Source organism: Engraulis encrasicolus, chromosome 9 (assembly GCF_034702125.1).
Source record: "Engraulis encrasicolus isolate BLACKSEA-1 chromosome 9, IST_EnEncr_1.0, whole genome shotgun sequence".
Classification (NCBI taxonomy): Eukaryota; Metazoa; Chordata; class Actinopteri; order Clupeiformes; family Engraulidae; genus Engraulis; species Engraulis encrasicolus.
In genome coordinates, this window is record NC_085865.1 from 31,741,222 (window position 1) to 31,766,221 (window position 25,000).

The 25,000-nt window shown below is 45.2% G+C and overlaps 1 protein-coding gene across 4 annotated transcripts in view; it reads right to left on the minus strand.

The window, feature by feature from the left end:
* Positions 1-25,000, minus strand: part of LOC134455693 (5'-AMP-activated protein kinase subunit gamma-1-like) — a 152,847-nt gene that overhangs the window by 35,055 nt on the left and 92,792 nt on the right. For all 4 annotated transcript variants that reach the window (XR_010036146.1, XM_063206913.1, XM_063206914.1 and 1 more), the window contains 3 exons: positions 22,464-22,789; positions 12,678-12,729; positions 4,012-4,121 (listed from right to left, as the gene is read on the minus strand). Coding sequence is in view for 3 of the 4 variants with exons in the window: in XM_063206913.1 (XP_063062983.1) it covers positions 4,012-4,121; positions 12,678-12,729; positions 22,464-22,789 (488 nt within the window). In the remaining variant the exon portion in view is untranslated. The remainder of the gene's footprint in view (positions 1-4,011; positions 4,122-12,677; positions 12,730-22,463; positions 22,790-25,000) is intronic.

Sequence of the window (25,000 nt, forward strand, 5' to 3'; positions counted from 1 at the left end):
TTCGACTCCCGACCCGCCAGGTTGGTGGGGGGAGTAATCAACCAGTGCTCTCCCCCATCCTCCTCCATGACTGAGGTACCCTGAGCATGGTACCGTCCCACCGCACTGCTCCCCATGGGGCGCCACTGAGGGCTGCCCCCTTGCACGGGTGAGGCATAAATGCAATTTCATTGTGTGCAGTGTGCAGTGTTCACTTGTGTGCTGTGGAGTGCTGTGTCACAATGACAATGGGAGTTGGAGTTTCCCAATGGGCTTTTCACTTTATCATTATTAGCTCTCTACAATGGATTTGTTTTAACAGGATATAAAAAAAAGAAATATCCCCATACATACTGTTTGTTTAAAGTTTAAGTCACTCTACTCTAATATGTACAGTATACTTTACACAAGGCCATGGAGCAATAGCAGATGCTGAAAGGAACTTCCGATGTACTCAGCTGCTGAAGGCTCATCAATAACCACAGTCCTACTGACTGAGCTGAGCTCCCCTCACACCAGCCTTTGCTGCAGGTATATTCCGCATACAGTGTTGCTGAAAAATGGCCGCCGGCCAAAAAGCCACCAGACACCACAAGAAGCACCTTCTTTTCTACTCCTTTTCTTCTTTCTCTCACTTTTTTTCTGCTGGTTCAGCTAGTGCATGCCAATGTAATGTGTCTCACAACAGCGGCATTTAAAAAATTCATGACTCCCATCTTTTGGTCTTTGGTTTTTTACGACCACAGGGGTGCGGGTGTGGTGCGGTGGGGTGGGGATGAGACCCGGCCCAGAATAAATTAAACTTTAATTATCCCGTGAAGCAGGATATTGAGCTCCCTTCATACGCATGGACTTCATGCTGGCTCACACACACACACACAAAGGCATATAGCACACATATTTGGGCAAGACATACACACGCACAACACACACAGTACACGCACAAAGAACACATATGGTATACACACACAGTACACGCACAAAGAACACATACGGTACACACACACAGTACACGCACAAAGAACACATACGGTATACACACACAGTACACGCACAAAGAACACATATGGTATACACACACAGTACACGCACAAAGAACACATACGGTACACACACAGACACACACACACACACAAGCATACATTACACGCACAAAGCACACACCCACACCCACAGAGACACGCACACGCACACGCACACACACACACACACACACACACACACACACACACACACACACACACACACACACACACACACACACACACACACACACACACACACACACACACACACACACACACACACACACACGAAAACTAATTGCGGTGGGGCAAGGCCCTCTATTCTCTCGGTCACTTTGCTTGTCAGTGGATTATGGCCACTATTCTTCAATCATGCCTCAGACCCAGGATCAGTTTTCATGTCTGAACTAAAGCCATAATGAATACAGCAGTGTCACAATGCGGGAAAGTAGAAAGGACCCAGAACAGGCCTCTTTGCTGAACACTGTATGCAGGGAAGCCATCACGGGGAGATGGCAAACGGGTCAGTTGTCCGGGGGACCAGCAGAGAGGGGACCCAGAATTTGGTTTTGATTACATTGTTCCATGGGTATTGAGTGGAGAAGAGGAGCCCTTTCAAACGACTTTGTCCTGGGCCCCAACTACAGCTATCAGCAGCCCTGAGTGTATGTGCTGCCACCAGTGTTGCCAGATTAGGCTGTTTCCCGCCCAATTGGGCTGCTTAGGATGGCAGTGTGCGGGTAAAAAATGGCATTTAGCAGAAAAACTTGTCCAATTTTTGCCATAGAAATCAATAGAATGGGGCGGGATTTTGTGCTTCTAGGTGGATTTTGAGCACTTTTTGGGCTGGAAATCATCAGCCTCATCTGGCAACCCTGCCTGCCACTGATATGCAACCTGCCCCACAGGCAATATGCAAACAGGAACCAGAGAAGCAGACAGTACAGGGTGGGCTGCCTAAGACTGGGAACGAATCAGGCAAAAGGAAGAATACAGTTAATCTCAGACTCATTAAAAATTGAACAAGGTAGGCCAAAAAAAAAAACCAAGGACTCTCATCTCTTTCTTGTAGTCTTCCACCGTCTCTCTTGACTCAAAATGGCCTTCTTTGGAGAACCAGGACACAGGACAAAAGCATGCGATTTCATCAGCACTTCCAAAAAAAGAGCTGTCAGCGTCATAAGCTGTTGCAGAGTGTTGGCAGAGCTGCAGACAATTGCAATACAAAAAAAGAAAGGTTTTCCATAGTGGCTCAAGACAAAGGTAAAATATGATCGAGACTGCTGTAGAAGCACAGCTGTTCTTATAGTCGTGACCGAAAGAATCATTGCTAGTTGGGTCTACCCTAGCTGTTGCACCAAAAGACCACTCCACGAACATGGTTCAGTGATAAACTTGGCTGTTGACCTACAAGAAGTGACAAAGCTGCTAACAGATTACATTATTACATTACATTACACTTTTTTTAAAATTCAAAGCGACTTACATTTATTTTTTTAAGTACAGGGTATTGGCTACAGTCCCTGTAGCAGTGTGGGGTTAGGTACGGGTGGGATTTGAACCTGTAATCCTCTGATCTAAAGCCCATCTCCTTAACCACTAGGACAAGGCTGCCCACATGTGTTGTTTAATTAAGAAAATAAGGACTCCAGACTCTTCTACGCAACCCGTTTACTACTGAACCCCGCTTCTCGGAAAACACACCTGTCCGTGGCACCAGGTTTGTAGGCAGAGCTGGTTTTGACAAAGAAGACCCCACAGACGGAAAGTTCAAAGACAGAGGATCACTGGGTTTCTATTAAATATCTCTGATAGAACCAATGGGTTCTATTAAATATCTCTGATAGAACCAATCAGAGCCCGATTCCAAGGACGCCGTACATTTTTGAGGCATACTTTTTTTTCTCCCATCCACCGCCCAAGAAAATCCAAAACTAGTCTGGGTGCGTTTCTTGACAGCGTCATTGATAACCAAGTTAGCAATTTACTTGGTTGCAATGCAATTTTCCATTGGCAACCTGCTAAGTTGGTAACTGGTTAGCGTCTGTGCTGTCGAGAAACGTGGTCCTGGTTAGTCAAACTGACGTACAGTAAATGTGAAGCTTTTTGCAGCCCCACAGACAGTATGGGTGAGAGCAGGCAAGACCAGTCTACGCTGGACTGACCGTCAGGAGTGTGGTGTGAAGTGGTGCCAGTTTTAGCATCTGTAGCTATTCTAGGGGTCTGAATATAAACAAAGGGATTAGTCCCTAGCATGCCCTCCATCACAAGCTCTTGATTAAGAAACACTGTGTATTTTTAATGACGTGCCCAGTAACACATTCCGCTCTACATCGGACATAGTTGTAAGCCGTTACGAACGTTAGCGTTCTCAGGTATGCCGTTAAAGGGGTATGCCACTATTTTGGGACTGAATACGATTAAAATCGTTGCCCTGGGTTTATAAAGGTGGTAAAGAGTCTTATTTTTCATGTGAGGTGTTGTCTTGTTTAAGGAGGGAGTAAGTATCTAAGCTAGTGAGAGTCAATGGATCACACATGCTACAGTGATCCATTGACTTTCACTAGCTTAGCTACATACTCCCTAACTTGTCTTAAAGCAAGACAACGCCTAACATGAAAAATAAGACACTTTACCACCTTTATAAACCCTGGCCAACGACGTTAACTGTATTAAGCCCCAAAATAGTGACATACCCCTTTAACACAGAGGAGACAACAGAAAAATAGGATGTTGCTTGTTCACTTCTGGTGTTCACTTCTGATGTTGCATTTTTGTGCCAGTGGGAAACCGACTTCGGAAAATCACATATTAATCCACCCCACAAAGACATTCACATTGCTTATGTTATCTGAGCTGTGGTGTTTACTTTGTGTTTGCTGTTTACAGTAACCACAGAGATATTCAACCATCCAAACAGCAGTCAACATTTTTCACTTGTTCTCAACCCCAACACATACGGGCATGAGTTTGCATACACAAGGGATTTAGTTATTCAGGTACTTACTTGTAACGTTGTGTCGAAAACAACCAGCTTGGAGCTCGTGGGAACAATGTCATAGCACTTGTGGGACTTCATAAAGCGTGTGTAAATATCACTCTCGGATTCTTCAACAACTGCCAGGGGACACACAAGCACACACACAAACAAACAAACACAAACACACACAATTAGTTGAAACACTCTATCCAACCAGTCAAGGGCAAGGTTTGAATTGATATTGTATATAAACACAAATGCATAGAAGCGTGCACACACGAACCTATATATACAGTAAATATGCAAATGGAAACATTGCACAAACAGACAGGATAGGTCGGGCAGACAGTTAGACTGATAGTGAAGACTAAGACACTAACAGGTGTACAAGCAGATAAGCAATGTACTTGAGAAATGTCAAGCGAGACCTCAGACTATTATCGCGGAATAGCACTTCTTCGAAAGAGGTGGTGGGTGTTACGGTCTGGTGTGTGTGTGTGTGTGTGTGTGTGTGTGTGTGTGTGTGTGCGTATGCGTGTGCGTGTGCGCGTGCATGTGTGCATGTGTCCGTGCGTGTGTGTTGATGTCTGATGTGTAGGCGTGATGAGTCATAAGCCAACATCGGGGGCAGTGGGGAGGCTATTCGAGCGTTGTGTGTGTATTCTATTGCTGTGTTGCTGCTGCTGAATGCTATAAAAAAGTGTTTGTGTGTGTGCCTGTGTGCGTGCATGCATGTCTGTGTGTGTGTCTGTGTGTGTGTGTGTGTGTGTGTGTGTGTGTGTGTGTGTGTGTGTGTGTGTGTGTGTCTGTGTGTGTGTGTGGCCGTCTGCCGCTGCTGTTCTAGCTGAATGCTGCTATTCTGGGCCTCGGCAGGAGCTCAGAGCAGCTCAGACTGAAGGCAGAAATGCAGACTATGTGAATGTCTTTTGTCTTTGATACATCGCCTCGTTGCATAGAAATAAGAGCCTGGCCGTCAGACTGGACCTTTCCACTCCACTGGACAGAAGGCAGTCACTCCACTCCACTCATCTAAAAATGTCCCTGCTCTATCCAGCCCTAAAAAGTGCTGCAACTATGCCCACGTTGACACTGAGGAAAATGCCTTCAAAGCCTTGATATTAGGTTGGATATTCCAGTTACTGCAAATTTAGCATGGCAACATCTCTAGAACGGGACACGTTTGGACAATAAGGCTAGATAAAGGTGGTGTAATGAAAACCATCTGAACTCAATATGACAAAATGTGTAGTTACTGCACTTTGCCTTAACAGGGCAGTACCCTTGCAATGTCTGAGTAGAACTTTGCATTCATTTCATTGTTTATTTATTTTTTCATTTCTTCTTATTTCTCCAGGCTAGTCACATTGAGACCGTTTTTTCAAGTGGTTTAATGGTTTGGTTTATGTCCTCTTTTGTAAATTGCATTGGGACACTTGAACAGATTATACCACAGTCCCACAGGGGGAAAAAAGGTGCCAGTCATGAAAGAAACTGTAAAAACGTCTGCACGCTCAGATCCTTCTAAGAAACTCAATTTGCAAAGCCTTTGTTTTAATAGCCAAGCAGTGCGCCCTGCAGTGTTTTGTCAGACAGCGGAGCAGTGGGCCTCTGAAGACCAAAAGATTTGGCCATTAAAAGTCTAAAACGAATCTGGATGTGCAGACATGTGGCTATGGATAAAAGTGTCTACTAAAATTTCCCAGCACATGCCATGCAACTTCCATGAGGGTTCCAAAGTTTCGAGCTGAATCTTTTCAAAGGAGCATTCTCAGTGACGGGGAACCTGGATTAAGAGGCTACAATTCATTTGCCACATATTCCAATTGATATGGTTTTACCTGTCCAAATGCCCCAACTGGACAGGTAAGACCAGGTCATTTGGAATTATGGAACTGGATTGTAGCTTCTGAATCCAGGCTGTCCATCACAGGCAATCATAGTAGAGTCAAGGAAACATGGAAACATCAGTAGCTCACACTGTATATTTCCTGTAATGTCATGTAATGTAATGTGATGCAGTCACAAAAACAAGGACTGAAGGATCTGCTCGACTGAAGGATCCTTCTAAGGCTGCGGCCTTAAGGGCTCATGTCACAACACTGTGATGGGATACACCTGGAGGTGTGTGAAAGATCACACGCCCGGTGACGGTCCATCACACACCTCCCTGCCTGGGATGGAGGCGCTGTCACAGCGCACAGCACAGCGAAGCCAGCATGATGTGATGGGTATTCCCTTTCCTCTTTCAAGGAGGGAAGGAGGGAGAGAGAGAGAGAGATAGAGAAAAGGGGAGAGAGGTAGAATAAAAGAAAGAAATATACAGTAGAAAGAGAAAGTTATAGACATGGCATGGGTAAAGTGAGAGAGAACAAGAGAAAATGAGAAGTAAAGAAAGAGAGAGAGAGAGAGAGAGAGAAAGAGAGAGAGAGAGGGAGAGAGAGGGAGAGGGAGAGAGAGAGAGACAGAGAGAAAGAGAGCATTGAGGATGCCTGGAGGGAAAGAGGGAAAGACTGCAGTGCGGCTGACTGACCCCATCCAACTGTGGCTCCAGCTGCCCTTTAAAAGGTCTCTCCTGCTGGACACAGAGAGGGGCAGTAGACGCGCAGGGAGGGGGGCAAAGTAGCAGGGAGGGGGGCAAAGTAGCAGGGAGGGGGGCAAAGTGGCAGAAAAGCCGAGTGAAAGTGTCTGAGTGGCAGAGTAGGCTCGCAGACTAGAAGGGTAGCGACATGACATTACCTGTACACTACACTTAGCTGCTGCTTTTATCCAAAGCAACTTGCAGATACAGCGACTTGCAGCCCCTGGAGAAATATGGGTACTTAGGTACCTTGCACAAGGGCACTTCAGCCATGGAGGGAGGAAGGGGGTGGTAAGAGTGGCGACTGAACCTGCAACCCAGTGAGATTCTTCAGTCCAACTCCCTAACCACTACACTAAGACTGCCCATAAAGAAGGAAACTAGCAGAGTTCCCCAGAGTAGTGATGCAGGGGGAACAGAGAAACAGAGTAGCCACATAGCGGAGCACAGAGAGAGGGGGGTGGACCCCTCTAGAATGGGCTACACTCTTCCCTGTCCCATCACAAAGCAAGCTTTCTGGGCAGACAAGCTGTGTAGAGAAAGAAAAAGAGAGAGACGCTGTGTGCGTGCGTGCGTGCGTGCGTGCGTGCGTGCGTGTTGCCGTCTTTGTAGGGGGTGCACTCTAGCAGAGTCCTTCGCAGTGAACTTGCTCAACTTGCCTGCTGGAGTTCCCCTCCCCATCTCTATTTCCCTCCCCTCCGCTCCTCTCCCCTCTCCTCTCCTCTTTCCCTCTCTCTCTTTCTCTCCTTTCCTTTCACCCAGACTGCAGGGACTCATCCATCTCTCCTGCCGGTTGCCATAGCGATTTTCACGGACGGCCGTCCTCGGCGATACTCTAAGTGGCGTCTCGCTGAGGCGAGCAGACGACAGACAGAGGAGCCGTTTGTTAGCCTGTCTGAAGGCGCGCTCTGCTACGCTCTGGAAGTGCAGGTGTGTGAGTGTGAGTGTGAGTGTGAGTGTGAGTGTGAGTGTGTGTGTGTGTGTGTGTGTGTGTGTGTGTGTGTGTGTGTGTGTGTGTGTGTGTGTGTGTGTGTGTGTTTCTAGGCAGAGGACCAAAGTGGCCACAAAAACAGACGGGGCTTTCCTTTCCTCCTTCTCACATCAAAGCCCACTTCTCAGACCGACTACCTACTTCACACAGAACATCAACGCCATTACTGACAGAGGGTGAGCGCCACCCAATCGATGCTCATTGACTTAACACTGTAAAAGAATCCAGAAGACCATGTTGCGAACATCCTTTATGACTTAAATCTCATCTCTCCTCTGTTGCGATGAGCTGTTCACCTGATCTTTTGGCATATTATGTACAATGAGCTTCAACCCTCTGTCAGAACAGTAGAGTGTCTATCTGTCTGTCTGTCTGTCTCTCTCTCTCTCTCTCTCTCTCTCTCTCTCTCTCTCTCTCACACACACTCACTAACTCTCTCAATTGGACTTCCTCTCTCTTCCTCTTCCTTCTTCCTCTCTCTCGTACATCTCTTTCTCTTGTTCTGCCTCCCCCCTTCTCTCTGTCTCTCTCTCTCTCTCTTGTTCTGCCTCTCCCCTTCTCTCTCTCTTTCTTTCTTTCTCCTGCTCTCACTGTCTCTCTCCCTCTCCTCATGTCAGCACCTTGCTAATCAGCGCTGTGCTGTGCTGTCTGACCTTGAGATGGCATGCTGTATGCCAGAATATCAGGTGAACAGCTGATTGAAGAGCCAGCGGGCGTGTAATTAAACACAGCAACTCTACAGGGCGAGCTCTCTCAGCCAAACCCACATTGTGGCTGCACCCTTGCTGAAGGGAAAATTACTAACTAGCGGTCACAAACATAAAGGGTAAATCCGCTGCACTGGTACAAGCAGTGATCTCTACTCAACTTGCCAGTGATTATTTGCGTCTATGCAAGGGATAACATTTGGCGAGAAGGTCCCCGTCGTGGAATGGCGACACACAGAGAAATGCAGGACCCCAACACGGAGTGGAGGGGTATTGATCTCAATGAAGGCAGTTATTCCACAATAGAGACCTGCTTGCCTTCTTACTTGATGTCTCTGAAGGCAGCTACTCCATGACCGGCACACTGAGAGTCATACAGCTTGCTTATTGCATGGCTACCCTTAGACTTTTGGTTGTTCATCATAACGCCATCTTGATTTAATGAAAGGTTTAAGCATTGACGAATTAAAATAACAACTGCGACATCAGCCAATTTTGAGCAAGAACTGACCGGACTCCTTGTGGACTGACATGAAACAAAAATGAGTGGCCAAAAGTCTGTCGCCATTGGCAGCGATCAGTCTGTAATTCAAAAATATCAAACGTGCAGACGTTGGGGAGCCCCATTCAAGTGAACAGCACATTCTACAGAATGAAGAGGAGCCATGAAATAAACTGGGGAAATGATTAAAGGAATAAGACAGTCGTCAAAAAAATGTCTGAAATCTCCTCCTTCTGTACCGTACAAGCGTAACATTTTGAAAACACCTGCAGCTAATCTGCTTCCAAATCCTTACACTAACAGTACTCTACTCCAGTGATTCCCAACCAGGTGAGCTGAGCACACGGCAGGGGGTATATGGAAAAATGTGATAAATGTGTGTCCGTGTGTGTGTGGGGGGAGGTACATATGGTATGACAAAATGGGAATACACACAAGACAAGAAAATTGGTTGGGAAGCATTACTCTACTCTATACTGCTCATTCTAGCAATGGGAAAGCCTCAATGGGAAAGTGGTCACTGAACCCCCTGCTACCTGGCAACTCTTAACAGGCTCTTGGGGCTCACCCTTGTGAAAAAGGGCACTGGAAGACAACAGCAAGATTGGGACAGCTGAAAACCCTGGACAAAAAGCTGCAGCCTTGAGAGCGCTCTGGTTGTGAGGAAACTGAGCCTACCTAGTGTCATTTTTCCTTGCTGCCTAGCCGCTTCGCATAGCATCCCAAGGATGAATGGTGAAACCGCAACAATAACTAACCTAAACACATGCCGACCTTGCTCTCTGAAATGGATAAACTCTGTTTTACATTAACTTAAATGCTGGCCAGCCTGGTGATTGGTCAAGTGCCAAACTCACTCTCTGGCATTCCTCACAAAAAAGTTTATATGAAAGAGAAAGAGAGAGAGAGAGAGAGAGAGAGAGAGAGAGAGAGAGAGAGAGAGAGAGAGAGAGAGAGAGAGAGAGAGAGAGAGAGAGAGAGAGAGAGAGAGAGAGAGAGAGAGAGAGAGAGAGAGAGAGAGAATCTGCAGTCAGAGCTTTGGCTGTGTAAGGTTATTAGATATTACTTTGCATACAGACAGACGCAACTGGGATGATAAAATAAAATTAGGCCATCTGCCTGAGAGATTCTTCAAGTGCCCGTCATGTTACCTGATCTTTGTTTGCAGAATGACTAAGCTTATTCCCAGTAGTCCACAACTCAACCCACATTAATGGGCCTAAAATACATAAGCTTACACAGAACGCTTTGTTTCTATGCCATGTTTGTAGTGCACTAACAAAAAAGCACTTTTCTACACTCTCTCTCTTTGAAGTCATGATGTGTAGCTAATTATTTTGTGTTTATGTGTCGTGTATCGGCTACAGTGTGTACCCCTCCCCCTTTTTTCGCATGCGTGTATTTGTTTGCATTATAATGGAAAACAATACAAATACATTAACACAAAGTTTAGACTACAAAGCATCTGAATGTTTTGGCAGGGATAAAAAAAAACACGCTCAGGGTCTTCTGGAAGGGCTCCACAAGGGCTTTCAAAGCTCCAGAGTCACAACAGAATGGGCCTCTTGTTGCTAGGGAAGAGTCCAGATTTTTCGCGTTCTGATGCCATGGAATGCCATGGGTTTGGGTTGGCAAGGCTCGGCCTGGGTTGGCACCACCGTTCCAGAGTAATCAGTTTTATTATGCCACGCTGTACGATCATGTCGGAATATTAATTCAGCTAACTGCTGGCAGCAGAAAATCGCAGAAAGAGTTGTCATGAGATCCCAGTATTAAAGCAACACGAAGTAAGGTTTTCTTGATATTAGAATATCGTTTACAAAACTTTTTCAGCAGTTCATTGGTGAAGGCCACTTCTGGACGTGCTTTGATAACTTACATGATCCATAATCCATAATACTGTATACGATAGCCGCACTACCCTAGTCTAAAAAAGTATGTGCCTCTCTTGTTCTACAAGAAGGCGATAGAATATGGCGATCCAATATGAAAATAACTTGGTAATGCTTTAAGTGAATGCTAAGCCGAACAAAAACATTCACAATTGTATCACGATTCTTCTAATGTCTAATATTAGGCCAGTGCCATAAGCTGGGCATTAAAGGCAGGCATAACATGACCGCAGTGACAGCAACAGGGCTTTAGCGAGAAGGCTCTTTTTGAGCTGTGTAGTTTATTTATGGCCAGATGGGGATACCCTATTTGCTGGAGTCTGGTGGAAACCAATGCGTCTATTGTATTAACAGCAAAGCCAGGGTGACACAAAACCGTAAGAGAGATACTGCCATACTGCACAGCAGAGGAGACAGAGAAAGGAAACAGTGTGTGTGTGTGTGTGTGTGTGTGTGTGTGTGTGTGTGTGTGTGTGTGTGTGTGTGTGTGTGTGTGTGTGTGTGTGTGTGTGTGTGTGTGTGTGTGTGTGTGTGTGTGTGTGTGTGTGTGTGTGTGTGTGGCAACCGAGTGGACTATCCCACACTAGTTAACATGACACTTCAAGGGTTCAATTTGTTTGTCATTACTGCAATTCCTCATAAAAGGGGGCAACTTTGAGTTGTAGGAACACGTGCTACTCCACTTTACCATGTCTCAGTCACCACCTCCAGCAAAAGCTTGCACAGTGTAGGCTTCAATAAATAAAACAAGTTGAGCACTTTCTAGTCTGCCTAAAAAAGGGCAATTAGGAACCAGAAAGGTCAGTACAGACAAACAGCCCCACGGCACGACGCAACCACCATCCCACAGGAAAAATTTGACTGCCATCGAAACCCCTGGAGAGATGACAGTTTTCTGTAGCAACTCTCTCTTTCTCTCTCTTGTGTGTGTGTGTGTGTGTGTGTGTGTGTGTGTGTGTGTGTGTGTGTGTGTGTGTGTGTGTGTGTGTGTGTGTGTGTGTGTGTGTGTGTGTGTCCAGTAAGGTACACCTGGTAGAACCTGATATTTTTCTTCAGCTAAAAAAAAAAGCATTCTTTGCCTTATTTGCGGGAGCTCTCTCCTCTTTAGATCATAATGTCCACAAGCTATTGATTGGCCACAGTTAGGTTCCCCTGTAAGCTACTGTAGGCCTGTAAAGACCCATTTCTGATATAGGCTCGTTCGTGACGACTCAGTAAGATTTTTGCTAGGCAGTGGGCATGCACACTTTGCCAGTTTGATGCATTCTGGTTAGAATTTTCTCTATCTTACTGCTTCTTCACGAACGAGTGCTCACATTGCCAAAGAGGCACCTCATACTTAAATACTACTTAGGCTTTAAGTATACTTGGGAGTTTTGGGGAAACAGGCAGCCCTGTGGGCTACTGCAATGAGCCTATAGTATGGGCAACCCAACATGCACAGCAAAATTGGGGGAGATGATATTTTACTGCTACATATTCTAGAAACTTACAGTCCTTAACCAGAGAGACTGCTTGCCTCCGGTTGGGGTTAAAGCTGGTGAGCTTGTCTGGCAGTGTCAAAAGCTGCATCATGCACTGTTGGTGTAGCCAACAGGTTCACCTCATCCCCTCAGTCGATTAGGAGTTAAGTTAGATAAGTTAGTTTGAGGTGAGCGCTGAACTCCCAAAGAAACTCTTGACAGAGCTAAACATGATGTATTACTCCTGACAGAGCTAACCATGATTTATTACTTGGCATACAGTCTTCACTATAAGTCTAAATTTATAAAGCAACCGCTCTGGAACTTCACACGCTAATTATAGGCATGAGCCCCCACACAAGTGATAGACCTTGCTCGTGCTGTCAACATTACACGTCATTTGATATCTTGTGTAAACAATACTGTGATGCAGATATTGCATAGTAGGTTTGCTTACACTAAAACTCCCAGAAAGTGTAGCCTACGGAAGATACATGTTGGCCTATTTCGGCACGTTAACGGTGCGGATTTGTTTTTTTTTAATAAGCATATATCCTTACCTTCATCCTCGAGGTCAAGTTTCTCCAGCATGCCTTCAGCAATACCGGGGACCTGTGAGCACACGACAGACAAGGGAGAGAATCAGTCAAGGTCTGGCTGGCGAAGTCTGTCGTCGCGCTTCTGCCCCGACTCCTGCCACGGCACGGGCAACACTGTTGGTAGTGGCACGGTGCAGGGGACCACCACCACCACCGGTAGCGACTTCGCGAGTCAGTCTACAGCCAGTGTTGTCCGTCCGGTGTCCTACGACCGAAATTTGCCTCCTACACGATCGGTTGTCCTTGTTCAGACACGCTTTTTCGTTTAACGAAAGGCTTGCTTCAATGCGGAAACATGAACGTCTCCGGGTGCTCTGAAACTTGTTCCAAGAGAGCTAATGTCAGACTTGACAAGTCACCTCTCCTGTGCAAAAGCAGGATGAGAGCAGGCACCGGCGTTATGACTGACTATAAAACCTGAGCTGACGTTTGCAATTCCGGTCGGTTGAACGAATGAGACGAGTAATGACACAACATGATGATTCCCCAAACGCGTGTCGGCGCATCGCTAGGTAAAATGTCATCATGCCGCTGACGGGCGAACCCCTACACTGGCGAAAATGGAGCATTCCTAGCAGGCTATTTGCTGCAGTCGCAAATAACGAGAGGAAAGCAGCTCTACCTGAGTGATTTTCGACGATCTTCACCTGCAGTGGATGGACTGGCTTTCGACCAGGGTTCTTGTTGTCAGTGTGTAGCGCTGTCGTAAAGCCCACTGCTTTGGCATGCAATAGGCTACCTGACACTACCTGCCAGTAGCGATGCACGAATGTGTGCAAAATGCTATTAGGCTTCAAATTCAGACCGCATCTATTGGCAAAGATACTGAACATGTGTGTTAGCTGTCAGACTGTTGATGTTTTCCTCATGATCGTTCCGTTACTGCTGAGGAAAATCCCAGACTGCGCTTGGCTCGAGAGTGACCCACCCACCTCTGAGGTATCCTCTCTTTACCATATTAGGAAACCCCCCTGCATATTTCTGTTGCCTAGCGGCATCGGGCGCCAATGATGGGATCCCTAATTTCAATCGAGCTTGGTTGGTCCCGATGGGCGATTTCATTTCACCGGCGAAGGACACTGACGCACGTCCATAAGTCCAAGGCTATTTGCAATGCTGCCACCAGCGTGATGGGGATTCTAGCTTACCCAAGCAGGTGTGAGCTGAATAGCAATATTTCTTTGAACTGCATTATGAGGAATGTGCCATTTTTTATTATAGCCTCTCAGTGTGGTGCATAGTCTAAATCTTTTTTAAACAGTGCTCGTTTGGAAGTTATGTGGGGATGAAGGCGGCTTGGGAAAGCATGCAGCTAGGGGTAAACATCAGAACAAAAACATTTGGCAGGCTAATTGCCCCCCTCCTCTGCCTCAGCATAGCTGGCTTAAAAGCCTATGTGAGCGGCACAGGCAGACCAGAACGCCCAAATTCCAGAGGGTGAGTCAGCCAGTGGGTGTGTCAGGCAGGCCAGGCAGTAGGCTACAGCTCCACAGAGCTGAGGGCAAAACAGCCCAGAACCGCCTGCCTTCACTGACAGGGAGTAAACAAAGTCCATGGACAGTTTTCAGGCCAGTGCAGGGCATCCTTAGCATGGGTTTTACTGTATTACACTAGGGGGTAGTAAGACCAGGCTCAGAGTCAGAAGGCAGACCATCTCCTAAAGCATATAGACCGACATGGCAAATAATGACAATAAAATGTCCTTGCTGTTTTTAATAGGTCTATGGGATGGGCCTATGTAGAATCTACTGAAGCATATTGAACTGTATTGTCTAATGCCATTTCAAAGGGCAGTTCAGCTGTCTCCAAGCCTTCAAAGTGGACACCTGTCACATGTCAACAGTGTCTGCCTAGACAGCAAGTATCAGAGGCAGAAGGCATCTGTCAAATGCTTGTACGAGTACTCAGTCTCTAACCAATCACATTACTAATTCTGATGGCATATGTGTAAGGTCTTTTTTCATTGGTTGCCTGCCTCTTTCAAAGGCAAAGGGAAATCAGCTAGGGCGGGCTGACTTGAATGCAAACTTCTGTAGTAACAGTGCTGCATGGCTACAATATAGTGCATGTAAAACAGGATACTGTTAGACAGGCTGCCTACCTGTATGCATGGCAAAGTTGAATCAAACATGCCACGACAAGTCAGTCATACCAGTGTCATGACAGGGATCATGTCAGTGTATGATGACCACACAGCACACCACTTGTGCAATGCAAGCTAACTTCTTCTCTCCACCACACTCTGAGTCTACAGTAGCTAACGCACATGCATGCAGCCTCCACAGACCTCCCTATACATCAACAGTTAAAAGCCTGGCCTTGGCCGTGGCTAAAACGGCTAAGGCAACACCCTGGGTTCAATTCCTGTCCAAGGTTGTTTCCCTGTCCTCCTCCATCCCTCTCGCCCCCTTGTTTCCTGTCGTCATCTCACACTGAACTGGCAGTGTTTCCCAACCTTTATGGCCTCACGCACCCCTTAAGTCTTTTTATTGCGCCATGAGTACCCCCTCACTTCTGCTCTATATCTTTTCCTCTATCCCAATGTGTCTATACTCCATACATTTGATACTACTACATTTTCCCAAGTACCCCCTGCAGTGTGCTCGCGTACCCCTAGTGGTACACGTACCCCTGGTTGGGAAACACTGCTTTAAAGTTTAAAGCCCCCATACTCAAATAGCGGCTCGCGAGCCATTTGTGGCTCTCGGGGCATCTATTTTTGGCTCTCGAATAATTTTGAAAAATTAAAAAATAAAAAAAAATAAAAAAAATTTTTTTTGGTCCGATCGCGCTGTCGGCTCTTATTTTGAAATCGCGCCACAGACGCAATGAAGAAGCGTGCCGTGCCCCGCCCCCTCAGGCAGTTTCTCCCTCTTTGTGTCAGTCACTGCAGGCTCCGGACAGAAGCACCTACGACGCTGGCATTAGTGGTTGTGAGGTAGACTACAAGGGAAGGACTGTATCAGAGCCTGTAAATAAATTATTCACAAAGTTCTCTATGCATCGTTTTTGAAAGTAATGGTCCACATTTGATTGCAAACAGTGTGTTAGGACTAGGGCTGGGTAAAATAATCGATTTAATCGATCAATATCATTTAAAATTCACATAATCGATTCACAAGGCACAAAATCAATTTTTTGTTCTTTTTCTTTTTGTTCTTTTTGTTTAATTTAGGTCTATGGAAAATACCCTGTAGGTATTAGTCAATTAGGCCTAGGCCTACTTATTACAAATGAGCAATCTGTTAACACTGTCAAGCCACAGCCCTTTGACATTTTTATATAAAAATAGGCAACAGCATCTTTTTGGGGAAATCCTTGCACCAAAAAGGGAACGGATTGAATCGATTCGGAGTGAATCGAATTGAATCGAATCGAATCGTGATTAATCGATTCAAAGCCCTAAGAATCGAAATCGAATCGATACAGGAACATGGCTGCAATACCCAGCCCTAGTTAGGACTTCGAATTGGTTTAGCAGTAGCTGTAGCTAGTTGCTAACACAAATGAAGGCAAACTGTGTTTGAACTCTGCTGGCAGCTAACTATTGGTAGCCTATTAAAAACGAATTGCTTAATAAACTTTTCACATTTTTAAACAGTCCCCAAATAGTTCGTTTGGAATGCAAAGACCCTCATAAGACTGCAAACAAATTTATGAGCAACTTGACAATTTATTATTGGCTTTTGCATTTAATCAACATGGCATCAAATGTGCCATTTTCTTGTTGACAAAACCTGGTGTTCTCCTATCTGTGTCCTCTTTGTTGGGTCCATTATTGCCTCTGATTCTCATTATGCATGTGAGAGCTGCATAAACAAAGTCATAATAAGCAACATGTGTTTGAAAAGTGTTATCTTCAGGCTTATTGGTTTTCTCACTAAGAAATAAATCTTTATGAACGTAGTCTGCAAATATAGGCTAACAGATAATCTTATGTCATTTAAAAAAAATACTGAAGGGTGGGTGGCAATGAGAGCAAGGCAGGCACCTCACCCCACAATGCAGGCCCTTTATGAGAGAAATGTTCTCCCATCCTGTCACTAGAAACTAAATATCTGCTGTGGGTGTGAGTGCGTGTGTATTGTGCTTACAAAGGACTTATCATGTTTTATTTTATTTTATTTATTTATTTATTAATTTTTTATTTTTATTTTATTTTTCGGGGGGGGGGGTCGTGTGTGTCGGCCCGGCCCGGCCCTTTACTGGGAGGAATTTTGAAAAACTGGCCCTCGGGGACTTTTAATTGAGTACCCCTGCTATATAGCATACCCCTAATTAGTGGTGTGGATCGTCAATGATCTCACGATTCAATCCAATTACGATCCGGAGGGTAACGATTCGATCCGATCCGATCAGATCCGATTCAACGATGCATTGCGATGCGCAGGGACGGAGCACAAGTTTGTGACGGGGTTATGTCGAGGTCCTCTACCCATACGCTATGCTTGATGTTACAAACGTCTAGCCTAATTGTCTGTTATTGTTCACAACATTCGCATCCCACCAGGGATGAGCTCAAACATTAATATTATTGTAATGTGCAATTATAGAAAAAGAAAGGGGCGACTGTGTGGCAACAGTAATTCGTTTGTCAACCACCTTATCCAAATCGACCTCAATGCCCTCCTCCCATAGATTACTATTACATTCTATACCTCCTCCACATCCAAGATAACTGTCACGACCAAGACGCGCGGCCCCATCCTTGTCCGAAACAGATTCATTTTTAAACTGCCAGCCTTCTCGTCGATAGGCTATATGGTTCCGCTTTGCAAAGGGTGAAACTTGGGGAGACATGTGGAAACGGCTGGGGATCCCTGCGTGCATATTGGCTATTCAGTTAGTGTGATGAAGGATGGTCAAACTTTAGATGCTGCATGCCACGAGAGGGGCAATTTTTCGGGAGCAGCTAAGTAAAATGTTTAGGGTTCGGGAGGGAGGAACTGAACAGTTGTCAAATAACTTGGACCCTACTTGACTATACTGAAATCGGCAACCTACTGTAGGCGATATAGCCTACACACTGGCCCAGAATATGTAGCCTAGCCTATCTGCTGAATAGCCACTGCGCAGGGCTAACCACCACATAAGTGCATTTCACGAGCTTGTTTCAATGCGATTTGCCAAGGTTGGTCCTGCACCAATGCGTTAAAAAGGATTCATGGGGGAACAACGCATAATACAAAAAACCCCACAAAGCCTTCCTTGGCGCTTAACCCATTATTGTCTTACCTTAAGTTGTCTTATTTCAACGAAGCTTGTTTGATATAATCAGTTGATCCATGCAAACAAATATTTGACTGCCGCATGCTTCACGTCGCGACCATTATAGACAGACACCTGACCTAACTTCAGCCATTTGTTAGTCTCGCCCCCCTCCTACCGGCAAAGCTGCGCTATAGGTTACATTTGGAGGGCTTTTAGAGCCAGAGGGGGAACGTAGGTCCAAAGTGGCATTTTAGCTCTAGTTCTAATGCAAACACGAGCGCGGGGAGCTTTAACTGAACCGTGTGATGAACAGCATCACCTGTTTTAGGCTATCATTTATTAATCCCGAGGGAAATTAAGGACAATAGGCCTATAGGCCTATAGATATTTTGTAAATGCATGGGTCTACTTTGTGTTATTATTCAGTGTCTCTTCTGGAGGTCGGTATCTTAATTTGCAAGTATTTGGTGCCAGTTTCTCTACATAAGATGGATGCTATAAGAAAAGTAACCAGATGGCAGTAAAACGCCTGCGAATTATTCCAAGTGTGATCGACTCGAAAAATGAAACCAAGCCGTGTTATCCCATTCGTCCACAACGGGGAAAATTAAACCTGTCACCATGGGCATGGGCACCAAGGGCGAAACTTTGATTTTGACATTGGTGGGAACACAAAAGTGCTCCAAGACAAAGATTCCAGAAGCTTTTTTGCATTATCAATCATAGGTTCATGTCATGCAGATGTAGGGCGCAGTCTATGAATATGGTCATTGATCCACGTCGATTTATTAAGCACGAGCGGTGCTGTCCTCATAGCCTATTTGTTTCAAACGTGTATGACGCGCAATGCCGATTTAATGTCACGCTTTCAAAGACGATGATTATTGAGAACGGAGAACGAGACACGGAATAGGTTAGATAGGCCTAGGTGAAATTAATGTGGAGAGCACGGTCTATGAATATGGTCATTGATCCACGTTAATTTATAAGCACGAGCGGTGCTGTCCCCATAGCCTATTTGTTTCAAAAATGTATGATGCGCAATGCCGATTTAATGTCAGGCTTTCAAAGACGTTGATTATTGGGAGAACGGAGAACAAGACACGGAATAGGTTAGAGGTTGATGAAATTCATGTGGAGAGAGAGAAAGAGAGAGAGAGTGGGCAGCACCAACCCTTTGGATGAAGTGATGCACGCGCAACCGAAATTGAAAGAAAAGACAGGGAGGGAGGGGCAAAATGGGAGGCGCGGGTATGATTATTTTAAATGTATTAATACACCGAATCGATCCGGCTTGTGGCCGAATCGATGCTGAATCGTCCATGCCCTGGATCACGATCCTTTGCCGCATCGATTACTTTTGACGGCCCTACCCCTAATAAATCTTTTTTTTTTGTAGGCTCTTTCCGCTGGCGTGCCCGCTCGCCTGTTCACTCCTTGCTGATAAGATTCAACAACACCATAACAACATTGCTATGACACTATTGATAGCTTCAGGTAACACATTAAGACTTGTTCATTACAACGTTGGAGACAGTAAGGTTATAACATTGGCTCTGTGTAAAGGTGTTTACATTCATACCCCTTCACAGGACCCAAGGTCGAAAAAATGATTAAAAAAAAAATAATGGGTAGAGTTGGTGGACAGACGGAGGCAGAGACTTTTGACTTCTCTTTCGTTGATCTTTGATCCTGCGTCGCATGGAAGGGCATGATGTCCCTTATACATAAACAATGCAGCAAGGAATGTCGTCGAAGAGGACAAGTCTGATTGGCAAGTGATCTAGTGTGACAGACAACACACTATAGATCCGCACTATAGACCCGCCTCAGCCCACCCATGGCTGTATGCCTACAGTGTAATCGTCTGCCGCATTCTCCATCAAATTATAACAATTATCTTTACTTGTAGAGAAAAACATACTTAATTCCCCTGTGGTTAAGCCTCATTCCCACGCTTCAAATCCTATAATTAGGCAAGGATTACAGGAGCATTTTACTGTTCATACAGTTCATTCAACTTTTCATTCAAAATCACCCTCCTCTCTTTTTATAATTTGAGTATGGTTTGAAGAAGCATAGCTGTAGCTGTACATTCGTTCTTAGAAGCCGGTGGAAAAAAACGGTGAACTTATATTTTACAATGTCACCTTTGAGCAACACAAGGAGTGCGTTACAATATGCGACTTTGCCTCCTCCACTTGTGCTTGTTTCCTCGCCCCGCCTTCTGACCCCTCCTCCGTGGAGAAAACGATAAAGTGTCCCAGCTGTCAGTCTAGCCACAACAACTTTTGAGGGACTGTTTTTCATTCACCATCCCAATTGCAAATGAGAAAAATACTTTACAATTCAGCTTTTGCAAGATATTGCTATATAATGTTGTTGTCAGTGATGTCATCATGACATATTACTTCCTGGTACGAGGAGACAAGCACAAGTGGAGGAGGCAAGGTCACATATTGTAACGCACTCAGAGCACATGAGATGCATTTCCCCTGTGGGAAGTTAACATGAATCCATCAGCTGCTGTCAATCACACACAGGAGAGAGGGTGCGCTGTGAGGGGAGGCACACTTCACTGACCAGTGACTACCTCTGGAAAGACCTACATGCCAGGAGGTCAGGACGGTTCTACAGCCAAGCAGTGTTCCACTCCACCCAGCTGCCTGAAGAAACGGAAATCTCTCTCTCTCTCTCTCTCTCTCTCTCTCTCTCTCTCTCTCTCTCTCTCTCTCTCAAGCGTGGATCATTTAAAAGCTATTTTAAAGTGGCTGGTCAGAGATTGCTGTCATATCTGCTGTCATATCTTCACGGTCTAAAATCTCTCAGGCTCCTCCAATCGACAGACGTCCATGATATCAGCCCATCTTCAGGCACATGTTTTTTTTCATATACCCTATTCTATTATGTGCTTGGGAAAGCCCACCTTTGGCTCAGGCTATTATAAGTCCTGAAAGCCCCTTGTGTCTGCAAAGGGCAACGCATTAGTTCCACAATGAATTCCACGGCTTAGTCCGATTAGACCATTATACTCGGTCTGCTTCCAGATATTGTATGAGGTTTGGGGCTGATTGAAATATCTACAGTACAGTAAGGCCGAAGGCGCCTTCAGCATGAACAGCATTCTTGGAAATGCCAAGATTAGCGAAACTGTTGCTTCACATGCAAACCCCTGCTTGGGCCAATCACATTCACTCTTGCTAATACTGCTCGTCATTAGGGCAGAACTGAAGACATTTTAGGTGAAAGGGAGCAGAGTTGCATACAGCTTAGCTCGTTTGCCTATACCATGATGTGAAAGAATGGGAATTTTCAATGAGTGATCTGCAAAGTAATTTTCAACCAGCAGCAAAGTAACAGTAAATAACACATACAACAAATCACTTACACAAGGAGCGATTTATAAGTTTGATATCCCCAGTTCTGCTGAATTATTTTAATCTGATGAGGTCAAGGACTTAACCTGTTAAGACACGGCATTATACATTTGCTGTTACCAGAATGGCAATGACCAAGTCGTGGTGCATTACTAAAGGCCCTGTGTTATGCCATAGTAGTGTAGTACTACAGTAGTTAACTTTTCAGTGACTATTATAGCGTGCCACTGGTGGCTGCATTATGGGGATACTAGGCTTAATGTAAGTTGCTGAAACTAAAACAAACCTCTGTTTTCCTCCCTCTGTTTTTTTTTTTCAACAACTCACACCATGCATTATAGGGCAACATACCAGTTGTGAGGTAGCGATGGGGGCAGTAATGGATTAACCCTATCCAGACTGGGGGGGGGCTAAAAGTGCCCGCACCAACTTTGATGTTGTATAATTCCTTAACGACTTAAGCTATGACTACGAAACTTTGTGACTTTTCCTAACATTTAGTTGGCTACAGTTAGGTACCGAAAAATTAGGTTTATCATTTTTGCCGTTGCCATGGCAACGGTTTTCTGACAGGTATGTCTGACCAAAAATCACTTTACCATATCTATGACGCCATAGTTTTTCATATTTTTTTGATATTTCCATTAGCATCAGCCAACTTTGTGAGCATTTAAGTGGTTTGAAGCATAAAATCATTAAAAATTAAGTGCATTACCTAAATTTGTTGGAAAATCCATTATGGCGATATTTTGGGCATAATAACATAATGATGTCATAATGACGTCATAATACCAGATAATTACACAAAAATGATGTCATTCATAGATGATCATATGTAGATCATCTCCCCCAAGTTTCGTAGTGATACTGTATTCCGTTCATGAGTTATGAGGGGGGGGGGTCAAAAGAGCCCCCCCCCAGGCCCAGGAATGCCAAAAAAGCCCAGTCTGAATAGGGTTAATGCAGCATTATACTGATTGCTCATTCAAGCTCAGCACTTTCAGTTGTATATCTAATGTTGAAGAACTTGGAAGAAGTATTGCTAGCTGTTCATCCATGATGGACAAACGGTAGGCTGTATATCCTACTACCCTTTGAGTAACACAGAGATCTAGTATGCACCCTGCATTGCTCTACGGAGTGAACACAGCATACATACCAGTCGTGAGGTAGCGATGGGGGCTGAGCAGGGGATGAGGGGTGGCTTCGTGGAGGAGGAGTAGGAGTAGGAGGAGGAGTGGGGCAGGCTGAAGCGCTGGCCCGTGTCCAAGGGCGATGAGAGGGAGCGTGGCCGCTCGTGCTCCAGAGGGTGCTGGTGGTGGTGGTGGTGGTGGAGGTGGTTATGCGGCTGTTGCTGCTGATGATGCCTCTGGGCTCTCTCCTGGCGCTCCTCCAGCCTCTCGCTGCGGCACACCTCCGTGGGGAACGACAGGGGCTTGGTCACCTGAGCCGGAGGGGTGGGAGGTGGAGAGGACATTCCCGAAACTGGAATGAGACACAGGAGAAGGGAGGGAGGAAGGAGGGGGGAGATAGAGTTAAGACGAGGAGGAGGAGGAATGGATACTGCTACATACATACAGTCAGATTGATGTCGATAGTGATTGAACAATGTGTCTACTCGTCATGCAGCAGGAGTAAGACACAAGAGGGGATGATCGGAATGAGATTAGATTATCTTCAACTTTATTGTCATTGCACATGTACATATAAATACTGGGGTCCCACGTCCTGTTTAGCATCTAGTCAGTAGTACGGTACAGTACGGTCCAGTTTGGTTCGCTAATGTGAGCGTTTCCATGACAAAACTTACCGAACAGTACCCAATAAAGCGTACCAAACCGTACTTGAAAATGGTACCCTTCAGGAGGGGTACCAGTTTATGGTACGGTTCATAGATTGTATGCGCGTGTCCCTATAGCCTATACTACAATGGAATGATTGTCGACAAACCATTCCATTCTATATGTATTGTTCACATCACACTTGCTAGTCATTTGAACTTCTGAGTAGGTGTTTCATAGCAACCCCCATTGATTGCAATGTACCCTTGCCTCATTTGAATGACGTTCCCACTGTTAGTGTTACAGTAAGTGTACCGGTAACTGCATGGTGTGCAATCATCCTCACTGCACCATACAGTGCATGGTCATTCTCAGCTGCTGAGCATGTACCTGTACTGATCGATTTGCATTCACAGCCGCAGTGTCTGTATAGTCAGGTGTAAGCTGGTGAGCACCGTCGGCCTTGATGAATTGTGTATACGCGTTCAAGGACTAGACTGAAGCCCAGCATACTAAGCATCTTTTATGCATTCCACAGACCGAAGAGACAACCGTGAAGTCAAGGATATAGCCTATACGCTCTACTCATACAGCATGCTGTCTGGAGATTTGCCGTGTTCTCAGCAAAACAAAACAAAAACGGAATAAACTGCTGCAGATACAGACTCGGCAGGAAAATCATGGTTGCACTATAAAATCGTATGTTGAGTTGTTGGCGATACATAGGCCTACAGTATTTCGAGATAGAAGGTGGTGGCTGGTGTTTTCCTTTTCATTTCTGTTCACTTTTTTAGTCTTTTATTCTTTTTTACATGGTCTTGTCTTGTGCTTTTTCTTTGGACATTGGTCTGTGAAATGAACTCATTCCATCAGAAATGTTTCAATACTCTCAGCTTGTCTTTTTTTGCTTCAAAAACTCATTTGAATATGTGCTGAAATGACATGCTTGACACCAGTCGATTACCACACTCATATCTACAGTGGACATGATGATGATGAGGAGGAAAAGGTAAGAAATAGCTTCATCTGCCTCTCCTCCAGCAGCCCGGAAGAGAGAGTTAAATGTGGCAGAAAGCAAACAGTGCTAAGAGGTCTGGCTGCACCATGGCATGATGATTACCTTTGCCAAGAGCAGCGGATAGTGGGGCTATAGTGCACAGTTAAGAGTGTGTGTGTGTGTGTGTGTGTGTGTGTGTGTGTGTGTGTGTGTGTGTGTGTGTGTGTGTGTGTGTGTGTGTGTGTGTGTGTGTGTGTGTGTGTGTGTGTGTGTGTGTGTGTGTGTGTGTGTGTGTGTGTGTGTGTGTGTGTGTGTGTGTGTGTGTGTGTGTGGGCAACATGACAGGAGGGTTAAAGAGGCGCTGAAGCAGATTGACAGACAGCACTTGAGAGAAGATGCTATTGAAGCAGGCTGCTGCTGCTGCTGCTGCTCTCACCATGTAAGTCCCTCTGTTCTCCAGGGCTCTCAGAGAGGGGGGGATGGGCATTTGGTGCGGTTTCATCAATCACGACACATATGTTACGTGTGTGTGTGTGTGTGTGTGTGTGTGTGTGTGTGTGTGTGGTGCTGTTAGTTGAGCTAACAGAGCTTGTACATGACTGGAAAAAGCTGCAGACATAAAACGCAAGGAACAGGTGGATGGTAAAAGGGGGAAGTATGCTTTTCTACTCAATCAATAGACTAAAAATGTTGTGCAATTATACACATTTTAAAACCTTTATCCCTTTAGTTCTCCTATTCTTCTCATACGTAATACAATGTATAACCTACATGACAGGTGCATCCATAAGGGGAAAGCATCATAGCAGACTGACCAAGGTTGTATTGCTGCATCATTTACGTTTGTATGTCAGCATGCACATGCAGCATGCAAAAGCTACTTCATCATTCATATGCAGAGAGTACAGTATATTTACT